The sequence below is a fragment of the Erinaceus europaeus genome, chromosome 6 (assembly GCF_950295315.1).
Source record: "Erinaceus europaeus chromosome 6, mEriEur2.1, whole genome shotgun sequence".
NCBI classification, from domain to species: domain Eukaryota; kingdom Metazoa; phylum Chordata; class Mammalia; order Eulipotyphla; family Erinaceidae; genus Erinaceus; species Erinaceus europaeus.
In genome coordinates, this window is record NC_080167.1 from 1,085,853 (window position 1) to 1,104,739 (window position 18,887).

The 18,887-nt window shown below is 47.2% G+C and overlaps 1 protein-coding gene across 7 annotated transcripts in view; it reads right to left on the minus strand.

The window, feature by feature from the left end:
- Nucleotides 1-18,887, minus strand: part of SFI1 (SFI1 centrin binding protein) — a 47,402-nt gene that overhangs the window by 25,043 nt on the left and 3,472 nt on the right. For all 7 annotated transcript variants that reach the window (XM_060192765.1, XM_060192762.1, XM_060192764.1 and 4 more), the window contains exons 2-7: nt 16,386-16,490; nt 9,633-9,806; nt 6,908-6,979; nt 3,983-4,093; nt 1,818-1,912; nt 773-890 (exon numbers count right to left, since the gene is read on the minus strand). In XM_060192765.1, coding sequence (XP_060048748.1) covers nt 773-890; nt 1,818-1,912; nt 3,983-4,093; nt 6,908-6,979; nt 9,633-9,806; nt 16,386-16,408 — 593 coding nt within the window. In that variant the 5' untranslated portion in view covers nt 16,409-16,490. The remainder of the gene's footprint in view (nt 1-772; nt 891-1,817; nt 1,913-3,982; nt 4,094-6,907; nt 6,980-9,632; nt 9,807-16,385; nt 16,491-18,887) is intronic.

An 18,887-nucleotide genomic window follows, 5' to 3' on the forward strand; every position in this document is an offset into this window, starting at 1 on the left:
ATACTTTTCCCGGGAGTCGGGCTGTAGCGCAGCGGGTTAAGCGCAGGTGGCGCAAAGCACAAGGACCGGCATAAGGATCCCGGTTCGAACCCCGGCTCCCCACCTGCAGGGGAGTCGCTTCCCAGGCGGTGAAGCAGGTCTGCAGGTGTCTATCTTTCTCTCCTCCTCTCTGTCTTCCCCTCCTCTCTCCATTTCTCTCTTTCCTATCCAACAACAACAACAATAATAACTACAACAATAAAACAACAAGGGCAACAAAAGGGAATAAAATAAATATTAAAAAATAAATTAATTAATTAAAAATATATACTTTTCCCGCGGGCCGGGCGGTAGCACAGCGGGTTAAGCGTGAAGAGCAAGGACCGGCATAAGGATCCTGGTTCGAGCCCCGGCTCCCCACCTGCAACGGGGTCACTTCACAGGAGGTGAAGCAGGTCTGCAGATGTCTGTCTTTCTCTCTCCCCTCTGTCTTCCCCTCCTCTCTGTCCTATCCAACAATAGCGACATCAACAATAATAATAACTACAACAATAAAACAACAAAAGGGAATAAATATTCAAAAAAACAGAAATAAAAAATGACATTTATTTAGCTATTAATGAAAAGAGGAGAGGGAGAGAGCCAGAGCATCACTGGCACATATGACGCTGGAGACTGAAGTCACGACCACAGGCTCATAAGCGGCTCTCCTGGCTGCAGGTCCGCGAGCTGCGGCCCATAGGCGTGATCTCAGGCCACGGCAAAACGACCCAAAGGACAGCTGACTCCTCACCACAGAAGGTTTTGCTGCCTCAGCTCCAGGGCAGACGTCTGCATCTGATGTTTGGTCCTTCGAAAAACCACGTAGATCAACCAGGACTTCCAGGCCTGGCGTGTCTTTCGCTTTGCATCTACAGGTGACAAAGACATTTTCTAAGGTTGGGGGCAGAGGGGTTCCTCTGGGTAGTGATAAAAGCACAAAGGCTCTCCTCAGTCATCCCACTTTAGAATATCTAGGCAGAGTACATAGCATAAAGGTTCTGCGAAGAGACTCATGCCTGAGGCTCCAAAGTCCCAGGCTCAAATCACATCACCATATGCCAGAGCTGTGCAGGGCTCTGGTAAGGAAAAAAAAAAGGGGGGGGTGGCGGGGGTATATAGCATAGTGGTTCTGCAAAGAGACTCTCATGCCTGAGGTTCCAAAGTCCCAGGTTCAATCCCCCATACCACCATAAGCCAGAGCTGAGCAGTGCTCTGGTAAAAAAAAAAAAAAAAAAAAAAAGACTATCTACACGTAACCAGTCTTCAAGCACCCCCTGCTGGCAAAGCTGTGAAACTCCAGAGCTTTCACAAGACGGCCTGTGGCCACCCACTAGACTGCACTGCTCAGAGAGACCCGTTGGTTTGAAGCCTTCAACTTTAGAGAGAGACACGCAGAGAGTAGGAGTGAGAAGCGAGGTGAGCTGATTGCTGAAGATGGGAGGAGGCACAGAGCTTCGTTACTTCACAGAAGAGGCGTCTCTCCCTCTCTGTCTCTGCCTGAATGAAAGGGGGGGGCAGAGTGATGAGGTCATTCATGCACCAGATCGCAGTTGCAGAGGGAGAGGGGGTGGGAGGCTTACTGACAGGCGGTGCCCGGCAGTGTTTAGGAGAGGAGACAATGGGAGAGCTGAGCTGAGAGGCATGGAAGTGCCGTCCTGTGCGAGGCATCCCCCTTAACCAGGAAGAAGGGAGGGTCGGGACAGGAGGTGCAGTGAGAAGCTGGACTGCGACGTGCCGAGTCTGTGCTGCCCTCCACAACCAGGTCTGGGGAGGAGAGAGTGTGTGGGTGTCCTCACCGTGGTCTGCAGCTCTCAGGAGTTTGTTCCTCATCTCCCACTGCTGACGCACAAAGGCCCTCCAGCGCTGGAACGCCAGGCTATACAGGTAATACCTGAGGGCCAGAGGAGCAGGTGAGACAGACAAGAGACAGCTGCTGAGCAAGCTGGCCTACCCCGTCCTCGGGGGCATGAACTCAGGAGCTGCTGACACAGGGCCAGCTCTACATCCGCAACGCAATGTCCTCCCACCATCATGAGGACAGCTGTGCTCAAGAGCCACTGTCCACATGTCACAGCAGCACTGAGAAAGGTCTGGCCCCCCAGAGTGGAGGCATTTGCTAGGTGACTGTCTAAACCTCTCCTTTCTGCTTATCACCAGAGCCCCCCGACTCTGGGTTGACTTCTTCATGTTCCCCCTCCCTCCCCCCCCAAGTAAAAGAAAGATGGGAGAAAAACAAAGTGTCTTCTGGGAGCGGTGAATCTGGCGGCCACCAAGCCCTAATGAGAACCCTGCTGACAAAGTTAACTTGGTGCTAGGAGAGAACACGAGGCACCAGGCCTCCTCGGGTCTCTGGCTCTTCACGCTCCGTGTCTGCACAGAAGAGCACCATCCGGGACGGCGAACTAGTTCACCTGGATGGCGCACTGATTTGCTGTGTGCGCGACAGAGGCTCAAGCCCGGCCCTCAGTGCATAGAAGGAAGCTTCAGGGCTAGGGTCAATGTCACTCTACCTCTCTATCCTAATAACAATAATAACCAGCATATACACAATGGTGTGTGGGAAGGCAAACATTCTTCCTAGTAGCTGAGTGGAGGAAGCTCCTTCCCCCATAGTAAGGTAAGGCTGCACTCGGCTGAGGGGCCAGGTGACTCAGTGGGTCTTGACTGGCTCCCTTGTACCAGATGAGTAGAATCCATGGGGGGACAAAGCGTGGCCCTCCTCTATCTGGCTCCTTGAGACGCTAGCCAAGGCTCTGACACCACAGTGGTGAGCCTAATGCCACTGTTCTCTAAGTTCTCATGTTTATGAGTCCAAATGTCATCCTCCCTTTACGTCATCAACTGAGTTGGAGATCTGTGGAGTAAACTCTTGGTAAACTGCCACCATTAAACCTCTTCTCTCTGGATTCCCAACTATCTTGCTGTCCACATGTTTACGTGTAGCCACATGAGACGGTAGCACCAATTACAAGTCACAGAGGAGCTGCACAAGTGTCGCATCAAGTGTGAAAGCTAATGTATGAAAGTGCTTAGTGGTTCAGGAGGTGGCACAGTGGATAAAGCATTGGATTCTCAACCATGAGGTCCCAAGTTCAGTCCCTGGCAGCACATGTACCGGAGTAATGGCTGGTTCTTTCTCTCCTCCTACTCTCTCATGAATAAATAAATAAATAAATTCATTTAAACAATAATAATAAAGTGCTTAAAAGCTTGCCTGGCACAGTAGGTGTGGCTCAGTAAGTGCCAACCGTTATTTCTGTTGGCTATAACGTAGTGTCTGATGCTACATGTCATAAACATGAATCAGTGATTCTTCTACCTAATTACAAAGTCTAATAACTGAAATGAAACCAGTGTAGTTTAACATGTGTAGTAACTTGGTGATTTGTAAACAAGCTATCATGGGGGGGGGGGGTCAGGTGCATCTTGTTAAGCACACACATTACAGTGTGCAAGGACCCAGGTTCAAGTCCCTGGTCTCCACCAGCAGGGGAAAGCTTCATGAGCCATGAAGCAGGGCTACAAGTGTCTCTCTGTCTCCTTCCCTCTCTATCTCCTCCTCTCTTCTCCTCTCAATTCTGTCTCTATCCAATAATTAATAAAGATTAAAACAGAAGGAATATAAGAAAGTATCAGGAATAGTTAAAAACAAAAACAAGCTATTGTGGACAAATATCTAAAAAAAAAAAGAGGGGGTCTGGGAGGCGGTGCTGCAAATAAAGGATTGGACTCTCAAGCATAAAGTCCTGAGTTCAATCCCTGGCACTGAACAGGCCAGAGTGATACTCCGGTTCACGTCCTCCCCCCGCCCAATCTGTCTTCCTCAGCAACAAATTGTGAATTTACAACAGCCTCCTGTGAGGAGTGGAACCTTGTAGCTTTGAGGTCTCAGCAAAAGAATGTAAAGAAAAAGAGAAAGTGCATCAAGACACAGTAAAAGTGACCCAGCAGGAAACCTGACCTGTAGTGGCAGTCAGCTCTGACACTCAGCTTCCACTCCTGATGGCAGACCCACCACTCTTCCTTCCATTCTTCAAAGACCTTCCGGAGCAGTCTCTGCTCATAGTAACACCTAGGGAGGTGGGAGAAAAGACACAGTAGTGACGGAGGAGCTGCCGCCGGCTCCCCAGCCTGCTCTGTGTTGCCACCGCGCCTCAAAGCGTGGCTCGCTGTGCAGTATCATGAGGCTCGCAGGTCTTTGCAGAGCCCCTGTGCAGTCTCTCAGAAGGCCCAGGAAGAGCTGCTGGGCACGCTGGACGTGGCCAGGAGATGGTGTGCAAGGGGAGTGAAGGACAGCCAGCAGCCGCAGTAGCAGAGAATAGCAGCACTGCTCTGCTGCCAGCGAGCATGTCGGGGAGGGAGGAAGATCCCGCTAGTGTGGAGCTTTGGAGGTACGAGGGGCCGAGGGGCATGTGTGGATGTGCGGTGTGCAAGTCCAGGACTCTGGCACAGCCAGGAGCAGGGACCGCCTGGCCTCAGAGTAGAGGAAGCAAGTCTTTGACAGCAGATGGGGCAGGGAGCAAACGGAGGGGTGTGGGGAGGTCTCTTCCGCTGCTTGTTTTCTTAAGGAAAGAAGAAGCCGAGTGGGGGACATAGCATAATGGTCAGGCCTGAGGCTCCTGAGTCCCAGGTTCAATCCCCTGTACCACCATAAGCCAGAGCTGAGCAGGGCTCTGGTATTTTCTCTCTGTCTCTCTCTCTCAAAAATAAAATAAATAAAAATTTAAAAAATAATAAAGCCTTTAAGGCCTGATGCCCCAAAGCTGCAAATTCAATCTCTAGCACTACCATAAACCAGAGCTAAGCAGTGCTCTGGTAAAAATAAAAAAAGAAAAGGAAATGGGGAAAAAAAAAAAAAGAAGAAGCAGGGCCATCAGCTAACAATGGAGAAAGATTGGTAAACTAAGCAGTAGAAATGGAGATAAGATTGTTTCAAGTACTTCCCCAATCAGGCAGAAATTCTGGCAGTTTGTTTTTTTTTTTTTAGTTTATAAAATGAAAATATTGATAAGAGTGGTCCCGGAAGTGGTGCAATGGATATAGCACTGGATTCTCAAGCATGAGGTCCTGAGTTCAATCCCCGGCAGCACATGTACCAGAGTGATGTCTGGTTCTTCCTCTCTCTCCTATCTTTCTCACTAATTAATAAAGTCTAAAAAAGGCAGAGGGTAGATAGCATAATGGTTATGCAAATAGACTCTCATGCCTGAGGCTCCAAAGTAAAAAAAAAAAAAAAAAAAGATAGAAAAGAAATATTAACAAGACATAGGATAAGAGGGTTACAATTCCACACAATTTCCACCACCAGAGCCCCATATCTCATCCCCTCCCTGACAGCTTTCCTATTTTTTCTCTCTCTGGGAGTATGGACCCAGGATCATTATGGGGTGCAGAAGGTGGGAGAGGTCTGGCTTCTGTTAACTGCTTCTCCGCTGAACATGGGCAAAATCTTAACTAAAGAGAAAGAGAACCAGAACAGCTCTTTCGGTGCCACCAGGGATCAAACTCATCCACCATACCGCCTCCCCGGCCACGTAAGTCTCTTGAGAAGCCAGGTGGATACCTCGCATCTAAGACTGCCTTATCTGCAGACACATACTCTGTTTCTGGGGTGCTGGGAATACAGCATAGCAGTCACGTATACACCTTGACTGATGTTTTTTTTCTACCAGGATTATGGCTGTAGCTCAGTACCAGCACAAATCCAATGCTTGACCGGTTTCCTTTTCCTTGACTAGTTCTGTGGCCATTTTGGTTCAGTTTAGTAACCCTAAGAGAACTCCAATTTATAACCACTATGTGACCTCCCTGGTCTGAGAACCTAATTCATGAAGTTAGAAGACTCCCCCAGCACCAACAGCACCGAATGGTTCAGTGTAGAGAGGCATCCTTACAGACATCAAAGAGCGGCCCCATGAACATCAACATGGAGTCAGCCTGGAGTGGTGAAGCTCCCAATGCGACGGAAAGCTTCTGTGCCGTGCACTTTCTCTCTCGTTTTCTGCCCCCGGGATTTCACTGGCTCATCCTGATTGCACAAGGCCTTTGTTCTCTTTAAGCAGAGAGAGACAGCACAGCTGAGGCTGGTGTGGCTGTGCAAAACCAGGAGACGTGGTTGGGGAGTCACCTAGATATTCCAAGCCGGGAGAAGGGCAGGGTGGAACGTGGACACCTGCTAAGGGCTTAAACAACACCACCACGGTGAGGGCCCAGTGGTGGCACAGCTGACTGAGCACATGTTACAATGAGAAAGGACCCAGGTTTGAGCCCCCAGTCCCCACCTGCAGGGGGAAAGCTTTGTGAGTGGTGAAGCAGGGCTGCAGGTGTCTCTGTCTCTCTCCTTCTCTATCTCCACCTTCCTCTCAATTTCTGGCTGTCTCTATCCAATATATATATTCTTTTAAAAATTAAAATAACAGTGGTCTAGGAGGTGGCGCAGTGGATAAAGCGCTTGACTCTCAAGCATGAGGTCCTGACTTCAAGTCCTGGCAACACATGTACCAGAGTGATGTCTGGTTCTTTCTCTCTCTTCTATCTTTCTCATCAATCAATAAGTAAGATCTTTAAAAAAAAATTTAAAACAGGGATTTGGGCGTTAGCACAGTGGGTTAAGTGCAGGTGGCGCAAAGCCAAGGATTGGCATAAGGATCCTGGCTCGAGCCCCCCAGCTCCCCACCTGCAGGGGAGTCGCTTCACAGGCGATGAAGCAGGTCTGCAGGTGTCTGTCTTTCTCTCCCCCCTCTGTCTTCCCCATTACTCTCTGTCCTATCCAACAACAACAATAACTCCAATAATAAAACAACAAGGGCAACAAAAGGGAATAAATAAATATTAAAAACAAATAAACCAGAGTGAACTCTGGAAATGTGATCTCAGTGACTACTACCTGGCTTTGGAGGGGGGCACTCTTCCGAAAGTCTTCCGAATCCACAAATACAAGAACTTCCTGGCCACACACCTACAAGAAGGAAACAAAGGGCATACATATTATAAAACCTCGTTGGTCTACTGCCTTTCATTTTCTAATAGGGGCTTTTTATTTATTTATTTTTTGAAAAAGGAACACTTTTTATTTTTTTTAATAGAGACCATGGGCCGTGGAGATAGCACAGTGGTTTTGAAAAAACAAACAAACAAACAAAAAAACCTTTCATATCTGAGACTCCAAAGTCCCACATTCAACCCCCAGTACCACCATAAATGAGAGCAGAGCAGTGCTCTCATTAACACAAACAAACAGGGGGTCGGGCGGTAACACAGCAGGTTAAGCACATGTTGTGTGGAGCACAGGGACCGGTACAAGGATCCTGGTTCGAGCCCCGGTTCCCCACCTGCAGGGGGAGTCGCTTCACAGGCATGAAGCAGGTCTGCAGGTGTCTTTCTCTCTCCCTTTCTGTCTCCTCTCCTCTCTCAATTTCTCTCTGTCCTATCCAACAACAACAACAGCAGTGGCAACAATAACAGTAACGACAACAAGGGCAACAAAAAATGGGCAAAAAATGGCCTCCAGGAGCAGTGGATTGGTGGTGCACCGAGCCCCAGTGATAACCCTGGAGGCAAAAACAACAAAAAAAAACATATATGGGATATTTCATGAATTTGCAGGTCACCCTAGTATAGTGGCCATGCTAATGTTTGTGTAACTCAGAAAGTTAGTCCATGTACTGCTGAAGCAAGCACAATACATTCCTTATTATTAGCATGTATCTGTGTGTGTTTGAGACAGAGACCAGAGCAATGCCGGGTTAGGGGGTGCTGGAGATTGAATCCGAGATTTCTGAACTTCTAAATATGAAAGTCTAGTATGCACAGCCTGGGAGGTGGTACAGTGGTAAGAGAACTGGAATTTGAAGCATGAGGTCCCTAGTTCAATACTCAGCATCACAAGTGCCAAAGAGATGTCCCAGGGTGCTGCCACTGTGCTAGTTCCCTGGCACCTCAGTTTTCTGTAAAAGGGAAATCTTTAAGGGCCCGGAGGGAGATGCTTGTGAGAGTCAAATGGTAAATCACCGTCATCTCACATCAGACAGACCAAGAGGAGGGACAGATTCATACAGCTGTTATCAAGCAGGCTATTTTTTATTATTTACTTATTTTAATTTGCCTTTTCCCCCCTTTTGTTGCCCCCTTTTTTGTAGTTATTGTTGTTGTTGATGTTGTTCGTTGTTGGCTAGGACAGAGAGAAATGGAGAGAGGAGGGGAAGACAGAGAGGGGGAGAGAAAGACAGACACCTGCAGACCTGCTTCACCGCCTGTGAAGTGACTCCCCTACAGGTGGGGAGCCGGGGGCTCGAACCGGGATCCTTACGCCGGTCCTTCCGGTCCTTGTGCATTGCACCACCTGAGCTTAACCCGCTGCGCTACCGCCCGACTCTCAATGATGCTATTCTTATCACATGCCTCCATGATACTACAGCCTCCTTATACTTCTCTGCTTAGATAGGAACAGAGAAGCAAAGAGTGAAAGAGCCCACAATGCCAAAGCGTCCTTCAGAGCTAAGTGATCTACTTTGCAAGCCCCTCCAAGTCATGCTTGTCCAACCAGCACTTGCATGAGGCCCCAACCCAGGAAGGCCCAGCTCTGTGCGCTCAGCATCCGGCATCACAGCAGGTCAGTGGGCACCTGCCAGTTCTGCTGAGGGGAACAAATGGACCTCTGAGAGCTGATCAAGAGCAGCAAGAAAGGGGCCAGGCGGTGGAGCACCTCATTAAGCCCACACATTACCATGCATAAGGATCCAGGTTCATGCCACGGGGACCCAGGGCCCGCCTGCAGGGGGAGCTTCATGAGCAGGGAAGCAGTGCTCTCCCTATCTCCCCCTTCCTCTTGATTTCTGTCTCTATCCCATAAAACAGGAGCAGGAAGGTATCACTCTTTCTTTTTTTTTAACTTTTTAAATTTATAAAATAGAAAATATCGGCAAAACCATAGGCTAAGGGGAATAAAATCCCACACATTTCCCATCACCAGAGTTCTGTATCCCATCCCCTCTGCTTTTTTTTTTTTTTTTTTGCCTCCAGGGTTATCGCTGGGGCTTGGTGCCTGCACTACAAATCCACTGCTCCTGTGGCTATTTTTTCAATTAATTTTTTTGGATAGGACAGAGAGAAGTTGAGAGGGGAGGGGAAGACAGAGAGGGGGAGGGAAAGGTATACACCTTAAGATCTGCCTCACTGCTGGTGAAGCAACCCACCCCCACCCCGTGCAGGATCCTTTCACCAGTCCTTGAGCCTCTTACCATGTGCGCTTAGCCCAGTGGGCTACCGCCTGGTCCCCACTTTCGTTTTAAAGCACTGCTCAGCTCTGGCTTATGGTGGTGCTAGGGATTGAACCTTTGGTGCCTCAAGCATGGAAGTATTTTTGCAAATCCGCTATGGTAGCTCCTAGCTCAGAAATCATCGTTTTTTTGTGGACCCTGCTTAGACTTCTGGGAGACCCTCCAGAACTCACACTGTGGAGCTCAAGTGGAGGATGTGAATGAAAGGACTCAGTGACAGCCCGCACGTCTGCAGCCCCTTCCCTGAGCACACTGTGTGAGTCGCAGACATCCATGTCTCCCCGAGGAGGAGGAGACGATCGCGTGGGAACCAGCAGGGGTAAGCATGCCCACCTGACACGCAGCTCCCGTACCCGGGCCCGCCGGGGCCACACTGGACAGGCAGGGCGCTGCGCCACAGCACTGCTCCGAGGACGCTCGCTCCGGGCCCCTGGGATGGCAGGAAACTTCTTACTGGACAGGGGCTTTGGGCAACAGGGCTTCTTAGCGGCAGTATCCCTACAAGGCCTAAAGTTTGACGGGGAAAGGAAAGATATATCATGTCTGCATGTGACGTGAATGACTCTCAACAATACATGCAAAATGAAGAGGACACTGAGATCAGTATCTAAGCTTCAAGGTCAATCAGCAGGTCACTTTCCAAGAAAATGCCTGCAGTCACAAAGACGGCACTTCTGGGTTTCACACTGGCTCTGGGATCACCAGTGCAAGCGCGCTCTTCTAGAGGGTCATGTTAAAGTGGTCATTTGCAGCTTAGAAACAGATCCCATGGGGAGTCGGGCGGTAGTACAGCAGGTTAAGTGTGGGTGGTACAAAGCGCAAGGACTGGCATAAGGATCCTGGTTCCAGACCCTGGCTCCCCACCTGCAGGGGAGTCGCTTCACAGGCGGTGAAGCAGGTCTGCAGGTGTCTGTCTTTCTCTCCCCCTCTGTCTTCCCCTCCTCTCTCCATTTCTCTCTGTCCTATCCAACAACAATAATAACTACAATAAAACAACAAGGGAAACAAAAGGGAATAAATAAAAAATAATTAAAAAAAGAAAAGGTCCTATTATACCCAAAATAAATAAATAAATAAATAAATAGCTATTACACATGATCTTTACACAATGTAAGCCAGAGCACTGCTCAGCTCTAGCTTATAGCTGGTGCTGGGGACTGAACCCAGGACCTCAGGGCCTCAGGCATGAAAGTCTTCAGCAGAACCATTATACTGGCTCCCCAGCCTTGACTTTTTTTTGCCTCCCCAGGGTTATTGCTGGGGCTTGGTGCCTGCACCAGGAACCCACTGCTTCTAGAGGCCATTTTTCTATTTGTCGTTGTCATTGTTATTGTTTTGTTGCCAATGCTATTGTTGTTGTTGGATGTGATGGAGAGAAATGGAGGGAGGGGGGCGGGGTAGATAGCATAATGGTTCTACAAAGAGACTCTCGTTCCTGAGACTCCAAAGTTCCAGGTTCAATCCCCTGTACCACCATTAAGCCAGAGCAGAGTAGTGCTCTTGTTAAAAAAAAAAAGAAAAAGAAAAAAGAAAAGAAAGAAATGGAGATGGGGGAGACGGAGTGGAGAGAGATAAACAGACACCGGCATACCTGTTTCACTGCTTATGAAGCGACCCCCCCCCCCCCTTCCAGGTGGGGAGCTAGGAGTTTGAACCAGGATCCTTGCTTTAAGTCATGTGCACTTAACCTGCTGTACTACCTGCCGGCCTCCCTGACTTTTATTTCTTTTTTTTTTAAAGATTATTTATTTATGTAAAGAAAGATTTATTTATTCAAGAGGAAGAACCAGCCATCACTCTGGTACATGTGCTGCCGGGGATCGAACTCAGGACCTCATGCTTGAGAGTCTAGTGCCTTAGCCACTGCACAACCTCCCGGACCACACCTGCCTTTTATTTCAATAGGAAACTATATCCTTGTGCTAACCAAGAACTTTCTGCCTCTAATGACATTTCAGAAAACAGATGAGACTGTCATTTACAACATAGAAGGAAAAGCAGAGGTAGAGCTAGTGCTGTTGAACTGGAGTGAAGACGCTGGTATAACTGTCCTGCATGGCATAGACAGAACATGGCTCAGGTTCAATCTCTTTGTCTCTCTCCCTATCTCCCACTCCCCTCTAAATTACGCTCTGTCCTATCAAAAATAAATAAATAAATGGGAAATCGTGGCTGTTGGAAATAGTGGATTAGTTGTGTAAGCACCAAGTCCTGATGGCAATAAAAATAAATAAGACATTTGAAGGGGCTAGGCACACCAGAAAAGTGCCCTTATCATGGGCAAGGCCCCAAGTTTGAGTCCCCAGTCCCCACCCGCAGGAGGAAACTTCATGAGCAGTGGAGCAGACTTCAGGTGTCTCTTTCTCTCTCTCTACCCTACTTTTGTATCATAACAAAAAAATTTTTTTCAATATATATATATTTATTTATTTATTTATTTATTTATTTTCCCTTCTGTTGCCCTTGTTTTATTGTTGTTGAAGTCATCGTTGTTGGATAGGACAGAGAGAAATAGAGACAGGAGGGAAGACAGAGGGGGAGAGAAAGACAGACACCTGCAGATGCTTCACCGCCTGTGAAGTGACTCCCCTGCAAGTGCGGAGCCGGGGGCTCGAACAGGGGATCCTTGCACTTAGTGCCACGTGTGCTTAACCCGCTGCGCTACCACCCGTCTACCCATAACAAAATTTTTAAAAAGGAAGGAAATTGAATAAATAGTATTTGAGAGGGAAAGAGAACCGGAGTCCAGAAGGTGGCACAGTGGATAGAGCACTTTCCAGCGTGAGGTCCAGAGTTTAATCCCTGGCAGCTCATGTACCAGTGTGATGTCTGGTTCTCTCTCCTCCTATCTTTTTCATGAATAAATAAAATCTCTTTTTTGTTTTTGCCTCCAGGGTTATTGCTAGGCTCAGTGCCTGCACCATGAATCCACTGCTCCTGGAGGCCTTTTTTTTTTCCCCTTTTGGTGCCCTTGTTTTATCGTTGTTGTGGTTATTATTGTTGTTGTCATTGATGTCCTTGTTGTTGGATAGGACAGAAAGAAATGGAGAGAGGAGGGGAAGACAGAGAGGGGGAGAGAAAGACAGACACCTACAGACCTGCTTCACCGCCTGAGAAGCGACTCCCCTGCAGGGGGGGAGCCTGGGTCTCGAACCGGGATCCTTACACCAGTCCTTGCACTTTGAGCCACGTGAGCCTAACCCACTGCACTACCGCCCGACCCCCAATAACATCTTTTTTTTTATTTATTTATCTTTATTTTATGGATAGAGACAGCCAGAAATTGAGAGGGAGGTGGGGATAGAGGAGAGAGACAGAGAGATACCTGCAGCCCTCCTTCACCACTCATGAAGTTTTCCCCCTGCATGTAGGGACCAGTGGCTTGAACCTGGGTCCTTGTGCACTGTAACATGTGCGTTCAACTAAGTGCACCACCACCCAGCCCCCATAAATAAAATCTTTAAAAAAAAAAAAAAAAAAGAACCACCAGGGGGCCGGGCAGTAGCGCAGCAGGTTAAGTGCATGTGGCGCAAAGCACAAGGACCGGTGTAAGGATCCGGGTTTGAGCCCCCGGCTCCCCACCTGCAGGGGAGTCGCTTCACAGGTGGTGAAGCAGGTCTGCAGGTGTCTGTCTTTCTCTCCCCCTCTGTCTTCCCCTCCTCTCTCCATTTCTCTCTGTCCTATCCAACAACGAATGACATCAACAGCAATAAAGATAACCACAACAAGGGCAACAAAAGAGGGAAAAAGTGGCCTCCAGGAGCAGTGGGTTCGTGGTGCAGGCACCAAGTCCCAGCAATAAACCTGGAAACAAAAAAAAGAAGCAGAGCATCTCTCAGGAATATATAACCAGAGACTGAAGTCAGGATATCATACCTGAGGGCCCAGTACTTTATCCACGTGCCACCTCTTGGGTGACTACATCAGAATTTTAATAATGAAAAAAAAAAAAAAAAAAAAAAGAATTTTAATAATGGCTATTTTCACATACTCACAATGGTTTTTTACTATAACACATGGCCTAGAAAATGCATTTTGGGAGTCAGGCGGTAGCACAGCAGGTTAAGTGCAGGTGGCGCAAAGCGCAAGGACCGGCATAAGGATCCCGGTTCAAGCCCCTGGGTCTCCACCTGCAGGGGAGTCGCTTCACAGGCGGTGAAGCAGGTCTGCAGGTGTCTGTCTTTCTCTCCCCTTCTCTGTCTTCCCCTCCTCTCTCCATTTCTTTCTGTCCTATCCAACAACAACGACATCAATAATAACTACAACAGTAAAACAACAAGGACAACAAAAGTGAATAAATAAATAATAAATAAATATTAAAAAATGTATTTTGGGGGCGGGGGTAGACAGCATAATAGTTCAGCAAAAAGACTCTCATGCCCGAGGCTCCAAAGTCCCAGGTTCAATCCCCACACCACCATGACCCAGAGCTCAGCAGTGCTCTGGTAAAAAAAAAAAAAAAAGTATTTTGGGTTGGGCTGGGTTAGGGACACAGCATAATGGTATGCAAAAGACTCTGATGCTTAGGCTCTGAGGTCCCAGGTTCAATCCCCAACCACCACACGCCACAGCTGAGCAGTGCTCTGGTCTCTATTTGCTCCCCCCCATAAATGCATACATCAATAAATTACTTAATTAAAAATTCATTTTAGGTTGGGTAGTAGCATAGTGGTTATGCAAAATGACTTATATGCCTAAGGCACCACAATGAAGGAAGGATGAAAAAGAAAAAGGAAGAGGAGGAAGAGAAAAAAAGCAAAGGAAGAAGGAAAAAGAAAGCAGGAGGAGGAGAAGAAAAAAGATAAAACAAAAGAACTGGGGTAGATAGTATAATGGTTATGCAAAGAGTCTATCATGCCTGAGGCTCAGAAGTCCCAGGTTCAATCCTCCGCACCACCATCACATGCCAGAGCTGAGCAGTGCTCTGGTGTTTCTCTGTGTCTTTCTCTCTCTGCATCACTCAAAAATAAAATAAATAAAATACTTAAAAAAAAAAATTGGTGGGAGTCGGATGGTAGCACAATGAGTTAAGCGCACATGGCGCAAAGACCGGCGTAAGGATCCCGGTTCAAGCCCCCGGCTCCCCACCTGCAGGGGAGTCGCTTCACAAGCGGTGAAGCAGGTCTGCAGGTGTCTGTCTTTCTCTCCCCCTGTCTTCCCTGCCTCTCTCCATTTCTATCTGTCCTATCCAACAATAATGATGACATCAATAACAACAACAACTACTACTACAACAATAAAAAATAACAAGGTCAACTAAAGGAAAAATAAATATATTTTTAAAAACAACTTGGTGTATTGCACCAAAGTAAAAGACTGTGGGGTGGGTGGATGGGGGGGGGGGGGAATACATGTCCAAGAAGAATGACAGAGGACCTAGTGGGGGCTGTATTGCTATGTGGAAAACAGAGAAATGTTATGCATGTACAAACTATTGTATTTACTGTCAAATGTAAAACATGAATCCCCTAATAAATAAATTTAAAAAGATAAAACAAAAGAAAGAAAATGTAATGTGAAACCCAAAATCTCAACACCACAAAAGCCATTATCCATAGTCTGGGAGGTGGCACTGTGGATAGAATATTAGACTCTCAAGCATGAGGTCCCAAGTTCAATCCCTGGTAGCACATATACCAGAGTGATATCTGGTTCTTTCTATTCACCTATCACTTTCTTTTCTTTTCTTCTCTTCTCTTTTTTTTTTCTTCTTTTTTTAACCAGAGCACTGGTCAGCTCTGGCTTGTGGTGGTGTGGGGGATTGAACCTGGGACTTCAGAGCCTCAGGCATGACAGTTGTTTGCATAACCATTATGCTATATACCCCCCTTTATTATTTTTTTTATCTTTATGTATTTATTGGATAGAGACAGCCAGAAATCGTGAGAGAAAGCGGTGATACAGAGGGAGAGAGACAGAGCGACACCTGCATCCCTGCTTCACCAATCGCAAAGCTTTTCCCCTGCAGGTAGGGGCTGGGGGCTCAAACCCTGGTGGTCCTTGTGCACTGTAACCTATGCACTCAAACAGGTACACCACCTGACCCAGCCCCTCCACCTATCGTTATTTATTAGTAAATTTTTTTAAAGATTTTATTTTACTTATTAATGAGAAAGATAGGAGAGAGAAGGAGAAAAAGAACCAGACATCACTCTGGTCCATGTGCTGCCAGGGACTGAACTCAGGACCTCATGCTTGAGAGTCTTGGGCTCCAGCTACTGTGACACCTCCCGGACCATATTAGTAAAATTTTTCTTTAAAAAGTCATTATCCGGGAGTCGGGCTGTAGCACAGCGGGTTAAGCGCAGGTGGCGCAAAGCACAAGGACCGGCATAAGGATCCCGGTTCGAACCCCGGCTCCCCACCTGCAGGGGAGTCGCTTCACAGGCGGTGAAGCAGGTCTGCAGGTGTCTGTCTTTCTCTCCTCTTCTCTGTCTTCCCCTCCTCTCTCCATTTCTCTCTGTTCTATCCAACAACGACGACAACAACAATAATAACTACAACAATAAAACAAGGGCAACAAAAGGGAATAAATAAATAAAATAAATATTTAAAAAAATAAAATAAAATAAAAAATAAAAAGTCATTATCCAGAGTTCCTATCTAATCACTCATGATTATGGGGAGAAAATCACTCATGATTTAGGGGGGAAAAAACATTGTCATTTTCACACACAATTTTTCACTGGATCTTTATTGTGATCATGATGCCTCCAGGGTTATTGCTACACCAGGAATCCACTGCTCCTGGAGGCCACTTTTTTCCCCCTTTGTTGCCCTTTTTTTTATTGTGTTTATTATTGTGTGTATTATTATTGCTATCATTGCTGTTGCTCCTGGACAGGACAGAGAGAAATGGAGAGAGAAGGGGAAGACAGAGAGGAGGAGAGAAAGACAGACACCTGCAGACCAGCTTCACCGTTTGCGAAGCGACTCCCCTGCAGGTGGGGAGCCCTATGCCAGTCCTTGCGTTTCATGCCATGTGCACTTAACTCGCTACGCTACCGCCCGACCCCCTGGATCATTATTTTTACGTGTTCCATAATGTCAGTGTTTGGGGGAGTTTTGTTAAGTTTTATCACTTACCTGGAGTCTGCCTTCCGCTCCATTCCTTGCTTAAGCCCTTTCGATTCAGCTAGGGGCTCGACGTGTGTGTCTTAATGAAACAAGTCGTTTCTCTTCCTCTTCTAACTATAAGAAAAAGTGGAATAAGACAGTTATTAGCAGAACCCTCTTAGGAGTCATGACTGATGAGTTATATGCCACTCTGTAACCAGAGCCCTGCTCTACCCTGGCTTATGATAGGGCTGAGGGTTGGACCTGGGACCTCAGAGCCTCAGGCATGGAAGTTGCTTGCATAAGCACTATGCTACCTTCTCAGTCCTAACATGAACTTTTAAAGTCTTTGTTATTTCTAAAAAGGAAACTGAGTCACACTTGAAAGGTTACCAAAGGCACGTTTTTTTCTGTTCAGATGATGCTCCCAGACCTCAAACTTTCCCTTGACAGAGTACTATTAGAGTGGAGATCAACAGTGTCTCTGTCTGTACATATATATATATAATACATCCACAATACACAGTATCAACAAATCACACATAGATCTTTTTTCCCTCACCAGGGTTATAGCTGGGGCTCAGTGCTTACAGGAGGGCTCCACCACTCCTGGTGGCCATTTTTACTTTGATAAAAGGATGAGAAAGAGAGGAGAAAGACACAAAGATAGGGGTAACTGCAGCACTGCTTACAAAGCTTCCCCTGTGCGTGATGCTCCCGTATGGTGACCAGGGGCTTGAACCTGGGTCCTTGTGCATGGTAAAATGTGCACTCTAGCAGACCAGCTATCTCCCAGCCCCAAGGGAAATTTTACCCTCTAACTACTGGGTTGTTGGAAAAGTCATGATATATTTTTGCTATGTTTCCCTACACAAAAGTGTCATGACTTTTCTGACACCCAATAAAATGAGAGCTGAGTCCAGGCTAATGCAAAGCAGCTAGGTGGGGAGAAGCAGCTTACCCTTACAGGCTCCATACTGAGGAATACCAACGAAGTAGACAAAATGGACACCCCTCTCTTACAACTGTCATGGGGAGATGATTCTGGGGGTGGGGGAAGACAAGATAGATCACCTGGTAGAAAGCACCTGCAGAGAAAGCCTCACCAGCAGTGGAGCAATTCTGCTGTGTCTCCTGTCTCTCTCTCCATTTTTGTTTTTCTTTCAACTTTAAGCCAGAGCACTGCTCAACTCTGGTTTATGGTAGTGCCGGGACCAAAAAAAAAAATCAAAGTGATTTTGCACAATCACTATGCTGTCTCCCCAAATTATAACCCTCTGTTTTAAAAACAACCCCCCAGGGAACTCAGGTGGTAGCGCAGCGGGTTAAGCGCACGTGGCGCAAAGCATAAGGGCCGGTGTAAGGATCCCGGCTCCCCACCTGCAGGGGAGTCGCTTCACAGGCGGTGAAGCAGGTCTGCAGGTGTCTGTCTTTCTCTCCCCCTGTCTTCCCCTCCTCTCTCCATTTCTCTCTGTCCTATCCAACGACGACAACAATAATAACTACAACAATAAAACAAGGGCAACAAAAGAATAAATAAAAATTAAAAAAAAAAACCAAAAAACCCAGTCCCTCTCTGCAGAGGCAAAGTCTCAGGAGTGGTGAAGCAGTGTTACTGGTGTCTCTCTTTTCCCCCTCTCCACCTTCCCTCTCGATTTCTGTCTCTATCCAATAAATAACAAACTAAAAATAGGATGATAATAAAAGACCAGAAGTGTAGCCACATAACCACACTGGTGAGGAAAGGACAAGTGTGAGCTAACTACTTCTCCCCAGATTAGCAGTGAGCACAATGTGTAAGACTAACAAAACTGGAGCCGGGCAGGGGCACAAACGGCTGAGTGTACAAGTTACCAGGCATAAAGCCCTAGGTCAAGCCCCCAGCGCCCACCTCAAGGGGAAGCTTTCCGAGTGCTGAGGCGGTGCTGCAGGTGTCTCTCTCCCGACCTTCTCTTCCTTCTCAACTTCTTTCTCTAGGCTACTGAGTAAACATAAACTTGACAAAAATGAAACAAATTAAAAAAACACGCTAGGAGCCCGGTGGTGGTGGTGCATCTGGTTAAGTGCACACGTTACAGCGCACAAGGACCCGGGTTCAAGCCCCCGGTCCCCACCTGCAGGGGGAAAGCTTCACAAGTGGTGAAGCAGGGCTGCGGGTGTCTCTCTGTCTCTCTCCTTCCAATTTCTCTCTGTCTCTGTCCAATAATAAATAAATAAATAGAATGCTTACTTCCAGATGTACCCAGTGGGACGCATTTCAATGCGCAAGGACCTGGGTTCAAGCACCTGGTCCCCACCTGTGGGGAGGGTAAGCTTCATGGGTTTTGAAGCAGAAATGCACGTGTTTCTTTTTTTCTCTATCTTCCCTTCCCCTCTCAATTTCTCTCTGTCCTATCCAATAAAAAAAAGGAAAAATGGTGGTCTGAAAGGTGGTGCAGTGGATAAAGCATCAGACTCTCAAGCATGAGGTCCTGAGTTCAATCCCTGGCAGCAAATGTACCAGAGTGATGTCTGGTTCTTTCTCTCCTATTC